Consider the following 20,093-nt stretch of genomic DNA (forward strand, 5'->3'; position numbering starts at 1 on the left):
AACAGATGAGAAAATTACGTGTTTTTTTATTGAGTACTGTACAGCGAATTTAAAACACTACATTTCGTGTTACAATTTAGATTCAAAAATTAAAATCCTATAAGGATAAATCTTTTTCCATACTGTTCTTCAAGCCTTGATAGAGACTTTGGGAGCAGGCGTCGTGATGGCGGTCGGTATACATTATTCAAAACTTTCCGAGCTATTATTCGATCGAGTAAGGTGAAGTGGGATTGGTGTACAGGAAGTAAGTTCCAGAGGCACTGTGGAATTTAAATAGTATTAGAAAACAATTACAATCTGACTGTTAATTTAAAAATGAAATAAAATAATGTAAGTATATTACCTCGGAGAGGCGAATTCTCCCATGGAAACACAATTGTGTCTGTCAAGTGGATCCCGACAATCACCGCAGATACCGAGATTGAATTTCAAATAACTTGGACACCTCGATGACAGGAATTTGGTGGGCCCAGCCAAGATTGATTCGATGAAATAGTGTGTCGATCGACCGTGACTGCAATGAACTGAATAGAAAAAAAAAATAGTAAGGAATACTCGATGGAGTCATGCTATAAATACTTACTTAAGGAATCGTATTCCGTGTTCCAGAGACAACCATATTGCCAGTGGCCGCCGTTGGGATAAAAATCGGCATGGCCGATAGGCGTAGTGGTGCCAAGACCGAGGACGTGTGCGTTGGTGTGAATCACATCAACAAAATCGGCATCACTGGAGCTCAAACTTCTCAGTTTCTCAATTCGTTCGTAGCCACCGGAAGCTGGTTCGAGTCCTGTGATTCGCGGAAGGCGACCGAGGCGAAGAGAGTTTCCGACACTACCGGCCACATGAGCTCCCAAGCTGTAACCAATAACCTGTAAAAGGGTTATAAATGTCAGTTGTATATAGGATGCAATCGATAAATTTAAAGTATATTTACATGGAGTAATGACGACGAAGTGCCCTGAGATATCAAAAAGTCCAGGAATTTGGCAACGTAAATGCCGACTGGCGTCGTGCTAAGGGCAGCGCGGGCATAGTTGGGATATTCAGCAAGAGAACGCCAGTCAACTGTGATGACGTTGAAATCGCCCAGCAGCAAATAAGCTAATAATAAAAAAAGAAGTTAATCAATTTTACCATCTTTTACAGAGTTTGCTGAAAATTGTGAATAGCTTACCGTAGCGGGCTTTTGACACAAAGCGATCAGTCGTTCCATTTCCACCAAATCCGTGAATAAGAACTTTGACCGGACGGAGGCGGTTGAAAGTTGACCGATTTAATACATCCGGTTGGTTAATCAGAAGTTGTAAACCAAAATTGGGATTTGATCTACATTTCAATGCAAACCAAAGAAAAAATGAAATAAGGACGCTTAATTAATAAATATATGACTAAAACACGAACCTGGTCCAGAGAAAAAATCGGACGTCGCTTAACTGAGGTGCGACATTCGAGTTAAAGATGTGACTTGCAATGAATGAGACGACACGATTCGAAAGTGTATCTTGCCGAGGAATTAGAATATCTCCAATAGAGGCTCCAACTGTGGCACCAATAGTTTGGGGAGTGGTCCGATCTGAACAGGAAAAAAAGGACGATAAACGTTTTATGCTATCAACTGATGTGGAAAGATAACTCTATGTTATATTACTTACCGAAAATTGCCATCATTAAAACAACAAACAGCTTCATTGTAACCGTGAAAGATGTGAAGTGTGATAATTAGAAATGTTGTTTTCGATGTTCGGAGCGATCCTCGTTGTTGACTTGTTGCGAGGTGCTGTACGACTGCCTTACCTCTTGGATTCTTCAGCCCATAATATTTGAGTTAAACAAGGACACGACCTTGACAAATCAAGCCTTGAAGAAGGATTATCACTTTACAAACTGACGGTGTATAATTCTTAAAATCCCGGTGGAGTAAAGGTATGACTAGCAGAAAGATTTCAGCAGTGGGTTACAGGTGCACCGTTGTTTTTTCTTCTAACTCCCTTAAGATAACATTACATTAAAAATAGAGAAAAATGGAATGGACTGTATTATTACTTTGCTCATAAACAGAGGGGGACCATATAGCGTGATGGAACTTGTAAATTGTTCGTGTCACACTGTCACCAACTCAGCAACTCAGCATAAACCGTCCAACCATCACAAACAGATATTGATTATATCGCAAAGAAACTTATGACCAGATTCACATAAAAGTTAATTATTATGAATTTTCATTGATTGGGGTGACAGACCTCAAATTAAACCTTGAAGGATTTTTAATGGGGCTAAGTGATTGTCGGATCATTCCAACCAACTTATGGAAACATGTTGGATCATTTTGGATGACAGGCCAGACAATTTTAGCCAACTAATGTCTAAATCTGAATAAATGCCTTTTTTTGCAATCATCAAGTGATGGGCGCTGTACAGTTATTGTATAAACGGGAAAATATACGAGAAACGTTCTCTTTCCTTCTAGGATTGTGAATGAACCCAACAAGAAATTATACGTAACACGCACATTCAAGTCGTATTTGCAATAATAAGTCAACAATTTGAATAGTTTTATCGAAAAAGTTTCATACTGGATAAATATTTGGGTATCACTCGAATAGGTTCTGTAATGCAGAGGACAATCCGATTCTTGCCTTGTAGATCGAATCCAGCTGAGCAGGTGACAACTGAGGAACTGGCAACTGCTCCTGGAAAATGACAAAGAGTTAGAAAAATAACAATTACATTCAACAAAACTCTTTACTTGATTAGGGACAGTAGAATCATCTTGCTCTGGCTCTGCAATGATCGGTGTTGGCTGACAACGGATACATTGCTTGATTTCCCCTCGTAAGCAGCTGCTATGGAAAGCGTGACGACATTGGAATGCAGTAATGGATGGATTCCGGCCGTTTTGAAGCAGACGATTACAGCTGCTGCAGCGGGACGCACGCAACGCAATACCTTTCCGTGACTGGCGGTAGCGCTGAGACAGTAAACTGTGTACATCCCCTTGAAGCAGTCGCGTGCTGATCCGTAGCAATGTTGTCTCGTACGTGTAGTTATCCAAAAGACCTGTTAATAAATGAATCATTATATTAAAAAAACTTTACCTCAATGAATTAGATTTTTTTTTTTGTGTTACCCATTATAAGTTGGCGAAGATCCCCTAAAGTGCCTCCTGTTGTTTCGGGATCCTCAATCAAACGAGGTAACACTTTAGTTAAGCTTATTTGACCCTGGATGCTTGTCACGACTTTTTGAGTAACTTCTCTCAAACCTTAAAATCGTTAATTGTTAACGGACGGCCTTTTTTTAAATAAAAATTTCCAAAACCTGAGATGATGGAAGCGGAAGCATCCGGATTTCCCTTCAAGCTTCTTTGCGGAAGAAGCAACTCGTCGAGAAGGGTTAACCAAACCCTTTCGCGTTCCTTTTCTGTTAAAGAACTTGCTTGTCGCTGACAAAAATCAATTACTGATTGAGAAGCAGCCTCGAAGTCTTGCCAACCCTCTGTTTCAACAAAGAGTTGTTTAATGGAACCTTGAAGCTGGCCGAGTAGTAAATCGTAAGCGGCTGTTATCTCTCCTTGACGTTCAAGAATTGCCGCCTCAGCTTCGACAACGGCAAACTTGCGACAGATTTCTAACAAACGCGGCAGATGTGGGATATCGGCTAGTTGAACGTAAGACGTAAGTCGCTCCGGCTCTAGCTCCGCCATAAGTTCAGCAAATTGCTCAATACAATGACCGTCATCATCGATCAAAACAGCAGTATTGGTTGCCCCATCTATATCTTGAGTCCTATTTCAACGGAGGTAAGAGAACATCGTCTTTTAAAATTTGAAGCATCAATGTAAAATAAGTCGATAAAAATTAAGTTAAAACTCACGCCAAATCAAGAATAGCTTCAAGAAAACGATATCGTTCATTTGGAAAAGGTATCAGGGCAGTGACCGCCTCATCAATTAATGCAGGTTTGTTAACAGCCAAAAAGACGGCCAATGAAGTTGCGTTTAGTTGGACTAGCAGTTGGATATGTTTCAAAATCAATCGTTCCATCAGTTGGACATTGGATGCAACAGATTCAGTGAAAACGTTCCGCAGGAAGTGAAGAATGTCGCCGTGGCGAGAGGTATCGTCAATGTAGCACTGGAACACATTTTCCCAATCTTGGCGCTGCTCGTAGATATACTCGCATACACGATAACTAATAAAAAAGTATTATAAATTGAATGTGAAAATGGTTTCAAATTGATTTTTGATTTTAAATGATATTACAATTTAGCGGATTGAGCTTGTTCAAGTAGCTTTTCTTCATCTTCTGTTCCCAATGATAGCTGGCCTTTAATCTGAAGAAGTTGAAGCAGTGCTTGTTGCCTTTCTTCGAATCTACTCTGAACTCGAGTTTCTTTAGAAGACAAAGAACAGACCAAATCTACAAGCTGCTGAAAAAGACCACGTTCCAAATGAATAGAGTCGTGGCGAGGTGAGCGACTTATTTGACGAGCAATGAATGTGAAAAGAGAGCAAATCTGATCCGGCTGTAACAATAATTATAAACAAGTTACAAACAAGTTAGAATTACTATTAGGCAGAAAAAGATGTTTACCGAAAACTGAGACGAGTTGATCATAATTTCAACCAGAATGTCTATTACTCTCTGCTGGCGTCTTGCTCCCATCTCGCCAATGAATTCAGATTCTTCAAAAGCTAATGAAAGAGCATTGAGTAATTCTTGGGTATTAAACTCTAGTAGAGTGCGCAGGAATGGATATGGAGGCTCATCCTCCGAAGCTCGTTTACTGTGCAGGCACGTCAGACTAGTTAACACTTGATGTTTGACTTTAACACGGGAATCTTCGTCAATTTCTCCAACGGGATAAGCCCTGCCAGCCAAACAACATGAGATGTAGACCAGGATGACGTGGCCCAATTTGAGATCTTGTTCAGAATACGGCGGACCTAAGGGTATACGGTACATGGAATGGTTAACTAGTTAGTTTTATGGAATCATGTTATATAATGCTGAACCTAATTTGACTGCTCCTTGCAACTGTTTCATCAGATCTTCCAGCGGACTGACGTAATCCTGAAGCGCCCGTGTATGCACGTAAAGGTAAGCGTGACACAACCCCTGGTTATGCGACAACGTCAGAATCTGATGCAGATCCAAGCTAGAGACATCGACGTGGCTGATGCAGCTCTCCAGAGCCTCAAGCCAGCCCTTATCTTCATAAAGGGCTACAAATTGCTGCATAATAGAAGGTGAGATAGATTGCAAACGGTCGTTGAGAAAGTGGGGTTCTAACAGTTGAAGGAAGCAGTCTCGGGCCACTTCGAACGACGAAATTCTTGGATAAATTTCATCAAAAAGCAACGATCTACGATAAAATGGAAACCATGTTAAAATAATGCTTCATCATCAGTGAATCCAAAATTTCAATTACTGTTTTTGAAGTTGAACGCAAACGTCGATACACAATTCGATGACTGAACTAAGATTTCGGCCACTGCTAACCATACTGGGTTCTTGCATTACAAGAGGAATCAAAACTCGTTCAACGTAAGCATTGAGAATGTCAATCTCCTAAAAAAAAATGACAATAATTTGTTAACAAGGCAATAATCATCACATTTAAAAAAAATATTACCTTGTCTCTTAATTGTCTTTTACGCTGGTTCGGGGTGCCCTTTAATCCGTGCATGGCTTTAGCTTTACCGTTCAACATGCGCAAACCTAGATGGATGGCTTCTTCAGGCCGTGACTGCGAAACGAGCAAATCCAATCTTTCGTCCCAATGTCGTAGACCAACGGAACGCAAGCTGGTCGCACAGAGTAATAATAACTGACCAGCGCAACTGGCCATCGAGTTGTAGCACGCTTCGGTTCCAACAAGAGCCTGCAACACAAAATAAGTTTCACGACATACGCTTGGTTCACAAAAGCAAAATTTTTACCAAAGCTTCACTGACGTTACCACCAGTCGCCAAACCCTGAAAGAACGGAGCTGAGTTGACTAAATTAAAGCCAGACAAGTCGACGACATCAACAGATTCTTGGGTTTTAATGTCTACAACATGGACCTAAGTTCAACGTTAAATTAATGATCATTTATGGAATTTTATATGTATAAGTCTTACTTGTTGCTCAGAATCTAATAAAGCGAGCATACGAGGATCAAGCCACTGTAATCCACGAAGATTAAAGTCAAGTTGGAAACGAAGAAGAGGATGATAGCGGAGTCGACGTCGTTCTTCATCAACGCTTAACTGGATGAAGTGAAGTTCATTATGCCGACCATAAGCCAAAACGGGTTCTATGCTCCTTCCTCGTTGCTGGCTATGGACAGCTACAAAGTGCCAACCAAGACAAGGAGGGCTTCGACCATCCCCGCTTAACAGTTGGCTGTAGATAACTTTAGTGGTTGGCCGTATTTGCACTATTAAAATCTATTTCATATTGAAAATCAATTTAGTGGGATGACAAAAAGGTTAAATAAGGAGGGAAAAATAAATACTTTGGAAAGTGTAGCCATGGCAACAACTATCAACGGTTCCCATTTAGAGTGAAAATCGAAGCCGATATTTAAATCTTGGTCTGTAGTTCTCAACGGTTCTAAAGCGCAGACTTCGCCTCGGCTTCCCGAAAATAGGCATCGGGTGTCAACGCCTCTAACTCCCAAAGTCCTCTTAAAACCAAGTTCAAAAACACTACCTCCACTATCGCACAGAAGAGCAAGAGTAGACAAATCTGTAAACTAATATGAAAGAAATGTACATTACCATGATGACTGTTTATTTTATAAATTGGAAAAAAAAATATTACTTTTAAATGAAGAATAGCTGCTTCAGGTGGGTGGACATCATTTAAAGTCCTGACTAGCTTCCCATCTTTCATATCATACTCTAGAATGTGGCCACAAGCATTTCCAACCAACAGTCTACTATGATCACAGTTAAAAGCCATTGCTGAAATGGCATTTCCCCATCCATTTGGAGACTCACTAGATTGATAATAAAAATTAATTGCAATAACAATATTTAAATACATAGAGAAATAAATTTACTTCATCATTTGAATAATTAAATTATGCTATTATTAAATATTACCTTGACTGTTTTGTTCCAAGGACATCAAGTGTGTCCAAAAACCATTTCAAATTTTGTGTGACATCAAACACCAAAACTAAACCATTTTTTGTGCCTATACCAATCCAGTTGGAAACGGTTAGACATGTTGCATCTTTGGATTTTAATTTTACCTAATAAAGTCACAAAGGATAATGTGAAAGAATATTAAATGTAAAATCACAATAAAAAAATGTATACTTAATGATTATTACTGTGTGGAATTTACCTGAGCAGTCATCAATTGGGATGAAATGCCCTTCAATACAAGCTGCTTAAGTATGATCCCATGTTCAATACGTTTACATGGTGTTGGTGGCAAAGAAGAAGGTTTTGAATTTGAGAGAGAAATTTTTTCTTCACTGTCACTGGAGTTTGCCACAGATGAGTCTAAGCTGTTGAGTTGCCAGTTCTGATAATAAAAAGAAATCCATAATGAAATCAATTTGTGACAAATGCCCACATTATAAAATCATACCTCATTTTGAAGATCAAAGTCTACTGATGAGGCTGTTTCATCAAGGGAAGAGGTTTCAAACACAACATTTTGTCCTTTTTCTGATGCAGCCAATACCTGTGAAAAGGTAATGTAAGTACTCATGGTTTACTCAAACTAATTATTTAGCCAAGCCAACAAATAATAGGCCTTTGTGAGAATGCTCATACTTCAAGCTGTGGTTCTCCATTCTCCGACATATTTCCTTAAAATATATGACTCGTCAGTGTTTCGAAATGAAACCAGCCCTAATCGGTGAAAACCACTTCCGTGAAGCTTTCTTATTTTGTGTAATCTATAGGGAATCCCAATGCAATACGTGCTTAAGGCTTAAGAGCAGGGGGTACACAAACGTGAATTTAATAACAATCACATCAGCTGAGAAGAAAGTCGAGCGGCTGTTTTTGACAGTTCTCCGCCTACCTAAGTCGTCTGCTAGTTTTTATACACTACATAGTCAACAAACGAGGGCCAAGTAAAAAACGACGATTGATTACTTCTTATGGAACCAGTGCTGGCTATCGCACCAGATGTGAACTGTAACATTTTTATTGAAGATACAAAATCATGGCAAAAAGTTTAGAATCACCGACCAAATTGACGGAATTTGCCCCGCTTGCTCCTCCGGAATCACAACAATCTGGTATTCGATCAACATTTGCTCGTTGGTTTGGAATCAACAACAAAAATCCACCCCCTACCATTAAAGAGGTAGTTAATGGAGCAAGCGAAGTTCCCTGTCCACCGTCTCGTTCTTCGAGTCGAGATGATATCTCTCAATCAGGAGAATCCACAGTTTCAAACATCACTTACACAGGTGAAGGTGGCCTTCCTGTGCAGTACTGCGAAGGAAGAACTCTAGTCAGTGTACTTACTAGGTAACAGTAAAATGCCTGTAAAAATGTGATAATAACGGTGATAAATTATAATTCAATTATATTTATTTTTAGGGTATCCAATCTTCTGGCTCAGAAAGGAATGTATAGTGAAGCAGAGTTTAAACAATATTGGATGCCAGATTCCGTCAGCAAAGAATGCTATGAATGTAGTTACAAGTTCACTGCACTAAGAAGACGCCACCACTGTAGGATCTGTGGGCAGATATTCTGTTCGAGATGTTGCCACCAGCAAGTTCCAGGGAAACTTATGGGTTATTCTGGTGATCTTAGAGCTTGCACCTATTGCTGTCACATTGTACTGTCCTGTCTGAAATCAATTGATCCTTCTACCGATGGATCCACAGACCTTTCCAAAATCCAAGAAGATCTTCAGAAAAAATTAGCCCTTTTGCAACCAAATAGCGCTTCCCGCAGTGAAGGAGTCGACAGCAGTGGCGAACAGAAAAGTCGGAAGACGGTTTTAAAACGCAGAATTTCTCTCAGCTTCCAAGAGGAACGCTTTACTTCAGGTTCTTCAACGAACCAACCTCTTTTGTCTTCTGCTGAAAGAAAAGTTCTTCTTCACGATTCCTCCCAACTCAAGGTATTATTTTCATAGCAATAAAAAACATTTTTTTTTTATCAAAAATTATTTGTATTGTTAGACTCTTCACGAGGAAATCGTTCACCCTGTCCGTGGAATATTATTGCAAAACCATCGCTACAAGTTGCGAAGCATCACAAACTGTTGTGCAGGCAGCGAAATTGTAGATTGGTTGTTGGTTCAGGACAAGGCTAGTTCACGGATTCAAGCAACAGCCATCGGGCAGGCTCTCGTCGATGCAGGCTTTTTAGAGTGCCTCTCGTTGACCGATCAAACTTTTATCGATGGCTATTCCCTCTACCGGCCAAAAAACAGCGATGTAACGTCTTCGATGAACGATTCCCTTGTGTCGTCTAACAACACTGAAGTTGCTGAAATCGTCGAACCAGAGGATACGCAAGAACCGCTTTGGGTACGACAGATCGGCATGCAAGAGGACCGGCAATATCACGTTCAGATCAACACAGGTGAACAACAATTTCATCGTCAGTCTACTGCGTCTCATTTACCTGCTCCAGATACGGACATGATGGACGGTTTGGGCCGTAGAAATCATCTTCTCGTTTTGCCACCGAAGAAGAACGAAGAACTTTCTCTTTCTACCGATCTGAACAGTCCGAATCCGGCAGCACTGAGCTCTCCAACTGTGCCCCAAGCCGAGGCATTCGCCCTTCCATTGCCCCCCATCACACAAGAGTCGCGCCTTTTTTTCGAACACATCCAAAGACTTATGAAACAACTTCTCAGTTGGCAAGGTCTTTCTTTTTCTTGGGCCGATGTTCTTATGCCTTTGGTTCAAAGTCTTGCCCATACCGTTCGACCCGACGTGCGAGACGATGATGATGAGATGGACATCAGACAGTACATCCACATAAAAAAAATCCCTGGCGGAGTCAAAAGTGACTCGAAAATTGTGCATGGCGTAGTTTGTTCCAAAAATGTGGCAAATCGATCGATGCCTAGATGGTCACACGATCCCAATATCCTTCTTCTCAGCTCCGCTATCGACTACCAACGAGTCGAGAGCAAATTAATTTCCTTGGAACCGCTAATGATGCAGGTAAAATCAATTAACTTGAAAATGACCAATTTGTATTTCAATATTTTCTCTAATTTTAACAGGAAAATGAATATTTGAAAAATGCGGTGGCAAAAATCGCTGCATTTAAACCTGAGGTATTGCTAGTCGAAAAGGTTGTGTCGGGTTTAGCACAAGAATTCCTCTACAATTTAGGCATCACATTGGTGCTTAATGTTAAGCCCTCAGTGATGGACCGGGTTTCGAGATGTTGTCAGGCGGACATTGTACCATCCATCGATGCCCACCAGCTCAGTCGTCCGAAATTAGGATCCTGTCGTTTATTCCACGTTGAGACTCTGACCCTGGATAGGAATAACTCGACAAAGACACTCATGTTCTTCGACGGTTGCCAACCGAGATTGGGCGCCACTGTGTTACTGCGTGGCGCCAGCCACTTTGAATTGCGTAAAGTGAAAAAAGTGTTAAAGTTCATGACATTTGCTTGTTATAACGGACGACTAGAACGCGCATTCTTAGCCGACGAATTCGCCATTCCTAAAATGCTTGGATGCAAGACGGAGATGTTCGACGGAACCGAGACTGTACCGAATTCCGATGATGCTCCACTTCTAGACAGCACTCGTCTCGACGATAACTTAACTTTCGAGAGCAGCAGTCTGGTGATTGTTGATAGCGACTCATTGATGAGTCCTGGGACCAACACGGATGTCTCGTCGGTCCAAGTGGTGGAGAAAAGTAATACTCCGGACGATATCAGCTCGACCGATCTCAGACCTGTTCGAGAATTGGATGATCCTCTTCACGAATATTTGCGCATCCGTCAGGGCGATCAGTCACTGAGTTCAACTCCCATTCAGCAGCCGTCGCAATCACTGAGCATACAAAGTTCATCGCTAGCAACCAATTCGATGTTGTTCCGCAAAGCCATGGAGGACACGATTCTTTCCATTTCACCACTCATCCGCCATCCTTTACCCTATCTGGAAACCGAGGCCGGCCGTAACGCCCCTTTGAGAAAATTCTTACCGGAGGTGCTGTACTACTCGCAACAGCTCAAACAGACTGAATCACCGCCGCGCAAGATACGCTACGGCCAGGAAGATGGAATGAACGGCGATAATTCAACGATAGATCCTATATCCGAGAGGAGTTTGATCCACCCTTTTCTACGGGCTAGAATCACGCCCGCAATATCGCGAACTGAGCTACTTGGTTTGCTTAGTGACTTCCGCGCCAGGGGAGTCCGTCCTGGATGCAAACCGCATGATCAAGTGGTCAAGACCAAGTTGTCACTGTCCAGTAGTGACGATTGGGAGAACATTGCCGAAGAGGAAAACCAAGCGGAGGGAGGAGGGCTTAAAGATTGCCTGGACCCGTTCAATCTTCAAAAACTTTGCGCTTTATTTTCCAGCTTTTGCCAACCTGTTTCCACAGTCGCTCCCCAATACTGCGTTGCTCCTTGGTAATTTGAAATAATGCAATTTTTTTCCTCTTCTTTTAATTCATATTAACTTAATGTAAATCCAGGGTTGTAGAAATGGATTTTTATGGTAGAAACGACATCACGTTAGGAGGATTCCTGGAGCGCTACTGTTTCCATAAGAATTACACCTGCCCGTCTTCCTCATGTCAATCGCCGGTACCATCTTTCCATTTTAAATTTAGAAATATCATTTTTCTTATGAGACAAACAATCAGATGGCATCTCACGTCCGTCGCTTCGTTCACGACACTTCGTCCATCGTAGTGATTATCCGGCAGTTGGCAAATTCGGTCAATTGCAACGCTGTCTCGTCGGGTACTTCTATTGCTGACGATCGATCCATCCTCATGTGGTCGTGGTGTAAAAAATGCAAACAGGCAAGTTCCTAGTGTTTGGCCTATCTTCTGCAGAGCTCTTTCAAAACTTTTGATGTCTTTTCTGTTGTTGTAGGTTTCTCCCATTTCCACAATGTCCACAGAAACGTGGCATTTCAGCTTTGCCAAGTATTTGGAACTGCGCTTCTATGGGCATGCCTACTGTCGCCGCCAGCTGACCAGTCCTCATTCCATTCCGGTTTGCGCGTGTCCTCATCCACTGCATACCGAGCATTTCCACTACTTTGGCTGTCGGGATCTTGTCGCCTCTTTCAAGTACGCTCCAATCGTTCTCAAGGAAATCGTACTCGCCCAACCTGCCATCGCAATTTCACTCGAACCCGATCTCTTACCTCAACTTATCGAAGAGATTCGGCTAGTTGCCCAATTCGGTCACGGTCTCTACTCGGCCATCGGCGAATGGTTGAAAGCGCTGACGGCAGAATGCACGGGAACAAAGTTGGAAAATCAAGTCGTTGCCATGGTGGAGCAGCAGATCCAAGAGCGATCCCGCTTTCGAAAACGTGTCGAAGAGATCCAGTTGATGTTGACTTCACCTAACCTTCAACAAGTTAGTTCGCCCGGCGGTGGCGAAGAATCCTTGTGGCTTATAGCGGACCACGAAGTTCTCCTCAAGCGTATTATCGCCGATACGGTTTGCTCGTGGAACGGTCGGTTACAGGAAGTAGTGGCTGCTAAGAAGAAAGAAGACAAGTCTTCAGCCTCCAAGCCCACGCAGAAAAATGTCCAACCGTCCGAGAACGAATCCGTTGATGTCAAACCTCTTCCACCGGCTCCGCCGATCTTCACCATTTCGCCCAACTCTTCGCGCGATGACTCGGTGGCCGATTCGAGCCGCAAGATGAGTGAACACAGCATGTCTCCGTCGTCGTTATCCAGCTCACCTTCCAAAAGCCCTTTTCTGCACCCCAGAAGCAGCGTCGATTTTCAGTTTAGTGTCGAGCAGCAGTCGGAAATAGGGTCATCCCTGGATCACCGTAGTCGCTCCGTTTCGCAAGTCAGCAACGAACATCTGGAGGGCAGCGAATCGAAATCATCAGTAGCAGCCCTACCGGTGACTCCGTTACAAACTCGAGTGTCTTTGGGGGCCCTTCTGTCGATGACTGGACCAGGACCCTCGTTATTAACGATGCCATTTCCTTCTACGGAGCACCATCTCCTACCACCCGGTTCCTCACTCCCGCTAGTCGTCTACCAAAACGAGCCCTCCTCCATCATTGCTTATGCATTAGCATCAGTCGACTATGAACAGCAGCTGTCCGAGTTGCAAGCAGATTTAGCAGATCAGGTCGGCCCTTCCTCGCCAACTCGAACGTCGTCTCCAATTGGACCGGATCGATGGTTTGACAACATCGAACGCGAAGAACCGGGGTCAGTGGGAAAAAAATTTCTTTTCAGCCAGAAATGTGCAAAAAAAAAAAAATTCCAGTCTTCTAATTTTGTCTTCTATTATTTAGTGGCCGAAGTTATGGATCCTCTTCGACTTCCGGAATTGCCCAGGCTCCTCCTGCCGGAGCTTTGGCTTCCAATCAGCATTTAGAGATCCAGTTCAGTGACTCGAATACCAAATTTTACTGCCGTGTTTACTACGCGGAACAATTCCGCGCATTACGATCCAAAGTCTTCCCTGCCGGCGAGGATCGCTTCATCCGTTCCTTGGCTCGATGCGCTCCATGGGCAGCTTCCGGGGGCAAGTCAGGTTCCACCTTTTGTAAAACATTAGGTAAAAACGGCTGAGATATTTTTAGTATTTTGTTTTCTATAGATTCTTAACACTTCCTTTGATTAATAGATGACCGTTTTGTGTTGAAACAAATGTCAAAAATGGAAATCCAGTCATTCGTTGATTTGGTGCCCAATTACATAAGTTACACTCATCGCGCTCAAAGAGAAAATCGCCCGACGGCCTTTTGCAAGATTGTCGGCGCCTTCCGCATCGTGTTCAAGAACGCCCAGACAAACGTGGCTAGCAAACAAGATCTTCTAGTCATGGAAAACCTCTTTTACAAGAAGAATGTCACCCGAAAATTCGATCTCAAGGGCTCGGAGCGCAATCGCCTTGTGTCAGCCACCGAAGCCGAGATGAGCGATTGTGTTCTCCTTGATGAGAACTTTGTGCAAAGTTTGTCTTTGGTCTCTTTTTGATCATTTCGTTGTTGTGTAACTCCAGTTTCTGTTTGTTTTTCCCCGGAATTGCAGTGACTTGGGACAATCCTCTTTACGTTCGCGGTTACTCTCAGAGCGTTCTCAACAAAGCTCTCAGTACAGACACTCAGTTTTTAGCCTCACAACTGGTGATGGACTACTCTCTCTTGGTGGGCATTGATGACGACAACAATCAACTGATCGTCGGTCTAATAGGTAAGAGTCTTTTCGATCGATTATTGTTCCTTTTAACTTTCTTTGCAAGGACTTAAAAAAAAAAAAAATCGTGTATCTTTTAGATTACATTCGTACATTCACTTGGGACAAGCGGCTTGAAACTTTTGTCAAGTCGTCTGGCATACTGGGAGGACAAGGAAAGATGCCTACAGTGGTATCCCCTGAACTGTATCGTACACGTTTCTGCGAGGCCATGAACCGTAGGTTTCTACGCACTATACAAGACAAACAAGTCTTTAATGGTTTCCTTTTTTTTTTAAATATTTCCTCAGGATATTTTACTTCTGTGCCTAGTTTTTGGGACTGAGGAGCGTGTTCAATCGCCAATCGCAGTGACCAATCGCCAAAAGTTAAACTGGAAACATCCACTTAATATCAATCTTTTAATCATCCACTCATGTAACAACCTGTAAAATAATAGTTAAAAACTAAAGAAACTCAAAACTATGAAAGTGAATGCCACTCTACTCCAAGTGTCCATATTGTTGAACTTTTTCTTTCGATGTTATGTATATTTTTACATCCCATATAGTCTATCAGTTCAATAAGGCATCAAATATTATTCGTTGTTTTTAACACATGTTCAAATGTGGAGTTATATAATCCTACGCTGTAGTCGACATCACGTATAATAAACTCTTCTTGCAGCAGCATATTTGTAATACTAACGTCAGCAGAAATTGGACAAGTAAGTGTCTGAGAAAACTCACATGGGTATCGATTAAATAAATTCCGTATATACATACGATTGTTGCTTCACCACACTTGGAGGGCTGGAATTATTAATCAAACGAATTCCCAATCGAACAGATTCCTTGAACTTTGTTGATGAGAAAAACAAAAATAGCATGCTACATTTATAACGACGCGGAGAATGTCAGAATTGGGGATGCGAGCACTCCAATTGTTGCGCTACAACTAAAAATCGATCAACCATCTTTTTGAAATCGTTTCCAATGGCGGATTACCTTGAAAAACCTAGTCCTACGATTCATTTTAATGAAATACTAAGAAATACGCCCACAATGCTTATGATTTAGCTATAAATATAACATCATTGAATCAAGTCATTTGTATGGCTTCGATAAAGAAGTTTAATTAGAGGGAAATATTCAATTGTGCTAGACGCGACGCCACAAATATTTTGTTGTTCAAGAATTAGGAATTTTATTTGCGCTAACAGGACAAACGTGAAGTTTTTCCCTGTTTACTCTTTTTTAATGCATCGCACTATCTTTTTTCACTACTCTTCTAGAAGCGTGAAACTAAGGAAATGATTAGATCTTTCAATACAATCACGCCGAGTTTATGAAACAACCGATTTTTTCCAAATTGAATCACAGACGATAAAACAAGTAATAAACATTGAGATTGACAGCGGGGTTTTTTTTTTGGAAGGAAAGAAGCTATAGAAAGGGGATTGATAACAACAATGAAAAAACGTTTCGACTGAGAATCAGTAGAGCACGTGTGAATAAGTGCTAACCTCGCACCTCATGTTTCCACAGGTACCGGGCGAGGCGGAGATGCAGTTGAATACCGGGCATTGCGGAGTGATCCTATCTGGACTGCAAGTCATATCGCAGCTGCCAGTCCTCATGCCTGGCTTCGAATCGCACGTGTACCTATTTTAAACATTTGTATAAATTAGCGAAGCGCATCACAACGCCTCTAATAGTGAATTAACTTTAATTCCATTCATTTAAAATGCGCAAATAAGTTTTGACGTATACAAACAAATCCACAACGAATTGGAGACTTACTTTTTGCAGGAGGCATCGAGAACCAAAGGAAACGGACTAATGGCGCCCTGATTGTAGTAGATTCCGTTATTGTTGCCGCCGTAAAAGTTGCTGCCTCCGTATGGCAACGGCTGCTGCATGTTGGGGTAGCCGTAGCTTAGACGGGCCGTTTTATCTCCAGCTTCAGTTGGTGCGGCCGAAGAGCGGATGACAATGACCAACATCATCAATACAGCTTTGCAAAGAGACACTTGAAAATTGGAAAACAAAAATCGTAAATAACAACACAAATACAGACGACAACGGATATCTAGGCCACAAGAAATGAAATTGGAAATCATTTAAAGAAAATTACAAATTAATACACTAAACTAGAACAAGAAGATAAAGCGATATTTCACCTGGCAGCATGGTGAATTGGAAGTGAGTGTCTGTTGGCAATGCTCAGAACAGAGTGGGTAATTTTTCTACCTGACATTGTGGCTTATGTACCTGAGCAAATTGCCTTGGGTCAAAGGTAACCCTTACCCTTTTTACTCCTACGATGCAACTTTTAACGGACGAAGGAAGCGTTGGAAAAAGAAAAAAGGAAAACGAGACGATATTACAAGGGCAACATTGGGTCGATAACCCAATATTCCCAGCCTCTAGAGAGAGGTGACAGGTAAAAGTGTCTATGATGCCCGAGGCGAACCACGTGTATTTTTCCGGAATTTAGCAGAATTGAATCATCTTCTTAGATTACGTCATCCCTACCTCTATTTTTTTTCTCCATTTCCCATTGATTTTATTATACCCACCCGTGGATTTATCATTTCGTTCTTTTGGGGGTAATGCAATAATGCACTCTGCGTGATTAGGTTCTATACCTAATACAAACCGAGTATTTATGGTTAAATCTCTTCGTGCTCACAATATACTTAATTGAATAAGAATGGCATGTCAACTATTCTTTTTGTCTACATAAAAATACTAAACAATCTGAGACTGATTATAATTATAATAAAATTCATTTAGACTTGAAACAACTAGTTTAGGACTGTAGGCAGTTTCGTGTTGAACAATGGGTTTTAACTGAATTCATTTAATTTAATGTAATTATAATTTGTTGTCTGTTTGGATGGCAACAATACACTATAGAGAATGGAATATCAAATGGGCTAGCAACCCCACACACGTCTGACACGTGGGCAAGGAGATTGCGCAATTTATTTTTTCAGCATCATTGACGTAAGCAGTTGGCCAAAATAACAATGTGGTCCCGAGGCTCCCGGAGAGTTTCTTCCCCGGCCAGCACAAGGACAAAGACAACAGTTGATTGACTGGCCGGAACCTTAATTGAACGGAAATGAAGGAAGAGCCAAACGGAAATCATTTTGCGCTAGAATCGCATTGACGCATTTCTATTTTGAATAGTTATAAACAGTTGCGTACTTTAACACATTTCAAAATAAGACTTTAAATAGGAAATGTATGACAGGTTAAAAAAAAAATAGGGGCGTGAAGCATTTAAACTGGCCAAATTTTTGTTTTGGTGACATACTGTTAGCCGCCAGAGAGCCCCACTGTAAAGTGTGAAATGAAAATGAGCTTGAGGGCGATTAGCCAACATATAAAAAGACAGGTGTAAAGATGATAGAAGTTGCATTCGATCCTCGTTGCTCATTCAGTCAACAGCATCCAGACGAACCTGACGGAGTCCTGCACTAATACATTCAACTCTGAAACACCCAATATGATTGCCGGTAACTATCTTTTTTTACTCTAGAGATTGCTGTGTAATATCTATGTGTATAATGACGCCATGTGTTACGTTTTCTCTAACGAAGGCAATCAACGTCATTCCGTGGTGTCATCCCTTCTCCGTCTGATGGTCGTTCAAGCGCTGCTGTTGGCATTGCCAGCCGATTTCCAACGTTATCCCAACTACGACGTGCCTTACGTAACCAGCGGGATCGATCGCCTGTACAATCCTCTGTATTCCGCCCCGCCACCACCACCACCACCTCCGGTCTCGTACAGCAGCCCCAATTTCTACGGCTCTTCCATCTACGGCGTTCAAGCACCTCAGCGTCCGGTTTACCCGCAGCCCAACTACTCGTCGGTCACACCATCCAACTGCTTGTCGTACTACTGCTACCGATCTGCTCTTCCGTCGCTGGATGCAATTACTAATGCTACCGCACCGGCAGTCCCTCCTGTCTGTGGGAAAAGGAATTACTTAATCTGTGTGGCAGACAAGCCGATGTCCACCGAATACAGCGGCCCATCTTATTCTTCGCCTTTGTACCAGTATCAACAATCCTACCAACAGTCTAACGTTTGTCCAGCTTATTTTTGCAAACTGGTCCCGAGGACCACGCCCGTCCTGGTCGCTGCTGACTCGTGCGATTCCTTCGAGTGCAACATAATCGAGTGAACAAACGTGACGATGAATAATACTCAAATACTGTACATGCACGAAAAATTGAAACGCCATGCTCAAATTGTGATGTGTTTATTTGTTGTTACCATTTTGTTTGTATTCAACTTCTATATGGTTATTTACTTTGCAACTGCAATCCACCAGATACTATAAACAATTCCGAAAACAAATTTTAACTTTTTTTCATAACATTTCTCTGCAAGCTAAAAAATTATGGCCTAGTGATGTTTGCATAATAATGCTTAATTCTTGGTAGACTGTGGAAGTTTGTGGCGGATTAGATCTTGTTTGTTGCCTACCGAGGCTCTGGCGCATTAGTTTGTAAGGACGTTTTCTTGTTTTCATAATTCTATGTGTTATTATTATTAAAATTAGGCAATTAGTATTCAAATTAAGATCAAGTTGAAATACTGCTGTGGTGGCTGTGGCGGAATTTTCAAAATGCTCCTCACAGAGATTCTATTGACATATAATACTGCAAAGTGAATTTACGCGAATCAATACGCGAACCACAACGACATCTCCAAAGGCTTATATTTTCAGGACTCGTATGGGGGGAAACAATGGGAACAAAAGTATTAAGTACAACGCTGCTGGGCGCGCTATAGTGGCTAGGTATATCAACTTGTGAAAAAAGTCTACAGACTATTTATTTTCAATGTTTTTAAAAGATCCGCTAGCAAAGCAACGACCCCAGCCGTCTCACTCGCTCTATTTCAATTCCGTTCACGGATGGCGCTGTTATGTTGCCATTCCACTCGCTATAAAAAGGGATGAAAAGTAGAGATGCAATGAAAGTGTGGTTTGAATGCCGCTGCTTCCATGCGCATTAAATTGTCGGTAACCAGTTCATTTCCTTTTGATTTTATTTCTATTTCAAAACATATATATATCACTTCAAATGCGTTTGCAACACATAATAGAGATTTATTGACTGGCTGACTTTGAAGCGGAATAGGGGAAAACCATTATACGTGCAAAAAAAATTGTATTATTTTTATTTTCTTCTCGTTATTTGTTTCAAGCGAAGTGGCAAACGATCCCGGCTGTAATAATAAACAGCCTTCTCGGTGACATTGAACGGCTTTGGACTCGGACGCTATTCTCATTTTCTCGTCGTTCCCACCACCAGTTGGGTGGTGTTTATATCATTGGGTTCTTTATTTACTCTACGATTTCTTCCGGTCCATAACAAATGGCCAAACCAACGAGCTGCGACTCTTAATTGAATAACATCCAGCGCAATCTTCGCTTTTGAAGGTCGAAGGGGAACCAAAACAGAGTGCTGCCATTAAATAAAAGATTCCTATAAGAGAATAATTACGTCCAAAAAATCACAAACAATTGGGTCAGTTTGAAATCAAATTACATTCTGTTGTAAAATGAAAATCTATCTAATAAAGGGGGATCCGGATATACATATATACAAAAGCTTGCCGGCAAGTAATACATACAAAATACGCAGTTATATATGTGCATGATGACTCTGCGTGACGATGTATAGCTAGAGTCCTTGTCATGGCAACCC

The 20,093-nt window shown here is 41.6% G+C and overlaps 5 protein-coding genes across 5 annotated transcripts; 2 read left to right on the forward strand and 3 right to left on the reverse strand.

The window, feature by feature from the left end:
- On the reverse strand, positions 1-2,365 carry LOC124196440 (inactive pancreatic lipase-related protein 1-like). The gene is made up of 8 exons (XM_046591515.1): positions 2,050-2,365; positions 1,659-1,994; positions 1,408-1,579; positions 1,181-1,332; positions 941-1,107; positions 587-875; positions 347-527; positions 1-263 (listed from the first exon to the last, which is right to left on the reverse strand). Exons 2-8 carry the CDS (start codon positions 1,693-1,695, stop codon positions 206-208), a joined length of 1,056 nt encoding a protein of 351 aa, XP_046447471.1. The 5' UTR covers positions 1,696-1,994; positions 2,050-2,365; the 3' UTR covers positions 1-205.
- Positions 2,366-2,505: 140 nt separating this feature from the next.
- Positions 2,506-7,925, reverse strand: LOC124196439 (vacuolar protein sorting-associated protein 8 homolog). The gene is made up of 18 exons (XM_046591514.1): positions 7,785-7,925; positions 7,597-7,692; positions 7,348-7,530; positions 7,101-7,252; positions 6,817-6,994; positions 6,509-6,748; positions 6,132-6,440; positions 5,949-6,074; positions 5,642-5,890; positions 5,438-5,577; positions 5,022-5,371; positions 4,600-4,952; positions 4,269-4,531; positions 3,880-4,197; positions 3,325-3,791; positions 3,134-3,268; positions 2,753-3,063; positions 2,506-2,696 (listed from the first exon to the last, which is right to left on the reverse strand). The coding sequence occupies exons 1-18, from the start codon at positions 7,812-7,814 to the stop codon at positions 2,598-2,600; spliced, it is 3,999 nt and encodes a 1,332-aa protein (XP_046447470.1). The 5' UTR covers positions 7,815-7,925; the 3' UTR covers positions 2,506-2,597.
- Positions 7,926-8,173: 248 nt separating this feature from the next.
- Positions 8,174-15,049, forward strand: LOC124196438 (1-phosphatidylinositol 3-phosphate 5-kinase-like). Its single transcript, XM_046591513.1, has 12 exons — positions 8,174-8,492; positions 8,565-9,096; positions 9,158-10,156; positions 10,219-11,600; positions 11,666-11,777; positions 11,837-11,998; positions 12,072-13,387; positions 13,474-13,739; positions 13,809-14,138; positions 14,216-14,377; positions 14,461-14,598; positions 14,671-15,049. The coding sequence occupies exons 1-12, from the start codon at positions 8,182-8,184 to the stop codon at positions 14,703-14,705; spliced, it is 5,745 nt and encodes a 1,914-aa protein (XP_046447469.1). The 5' UTR covers positions 8,174-8,181; the 3' UTR covers positions 14,706-15,049.
- Positions 15,050-15,688: 639 nt separating this feature from the next.
- On the reverse strand, positions 15,689-16,669 carry LOC124196441. Its single transcript, XM_046591517.1, has 3 exons — positions 16,542-16,669; positions 16,162-16,390; positions 15,689-16,023 (listed from the first exon to the last, which is right to left on the reverse strand). Exons 1-3 carry the CDS (start codon positions 16,549-16,551, stop codon positions 15,855-15,857), a joined length of 408 nt encoding a protein of 135 aa, XP_046447473.1. The 5' UTR covers positions 16,552-16,669; the 3' UTR covers positions 15,689-15,854.
- Positions 16,670-17,748: 1,079 nt separating this feature from the next.
- On the forward strand, positions 17,749-18,735 carry LOC124195621. Its single transcript, XM_046590111.1, has 2 exons — positions 17,749-17,885; positions 17,970-18,735. Exons 1-2 carry the CDS (start codon positions 17,876-17,878, stop codon positions 18,557-18,559), a joined length of 600 nt encoding a protein of 199 aa, XP_046446067.1. The 5' UTR covers positions 17,749-17,875; the 3' UTR covers positions 18,560-18,735.
- Positions 18,736-20,093: the final 1,358 nt, after the last annotated feature.

The sequence above is a fragment of the Daphnia pulex genome, chromosome 6, assembly GCF_021134715.1.
Source record: "Daphnia pulex isolate KAP4 chromosome 6, ASM2113471v1".
NCBI classification, from domain to species: Eukaryota; Metazoa; Arthropoda; class Branchiopoda; order Diplostraca; family Daphniidae; genus Daphnia; species Daphnia pulex.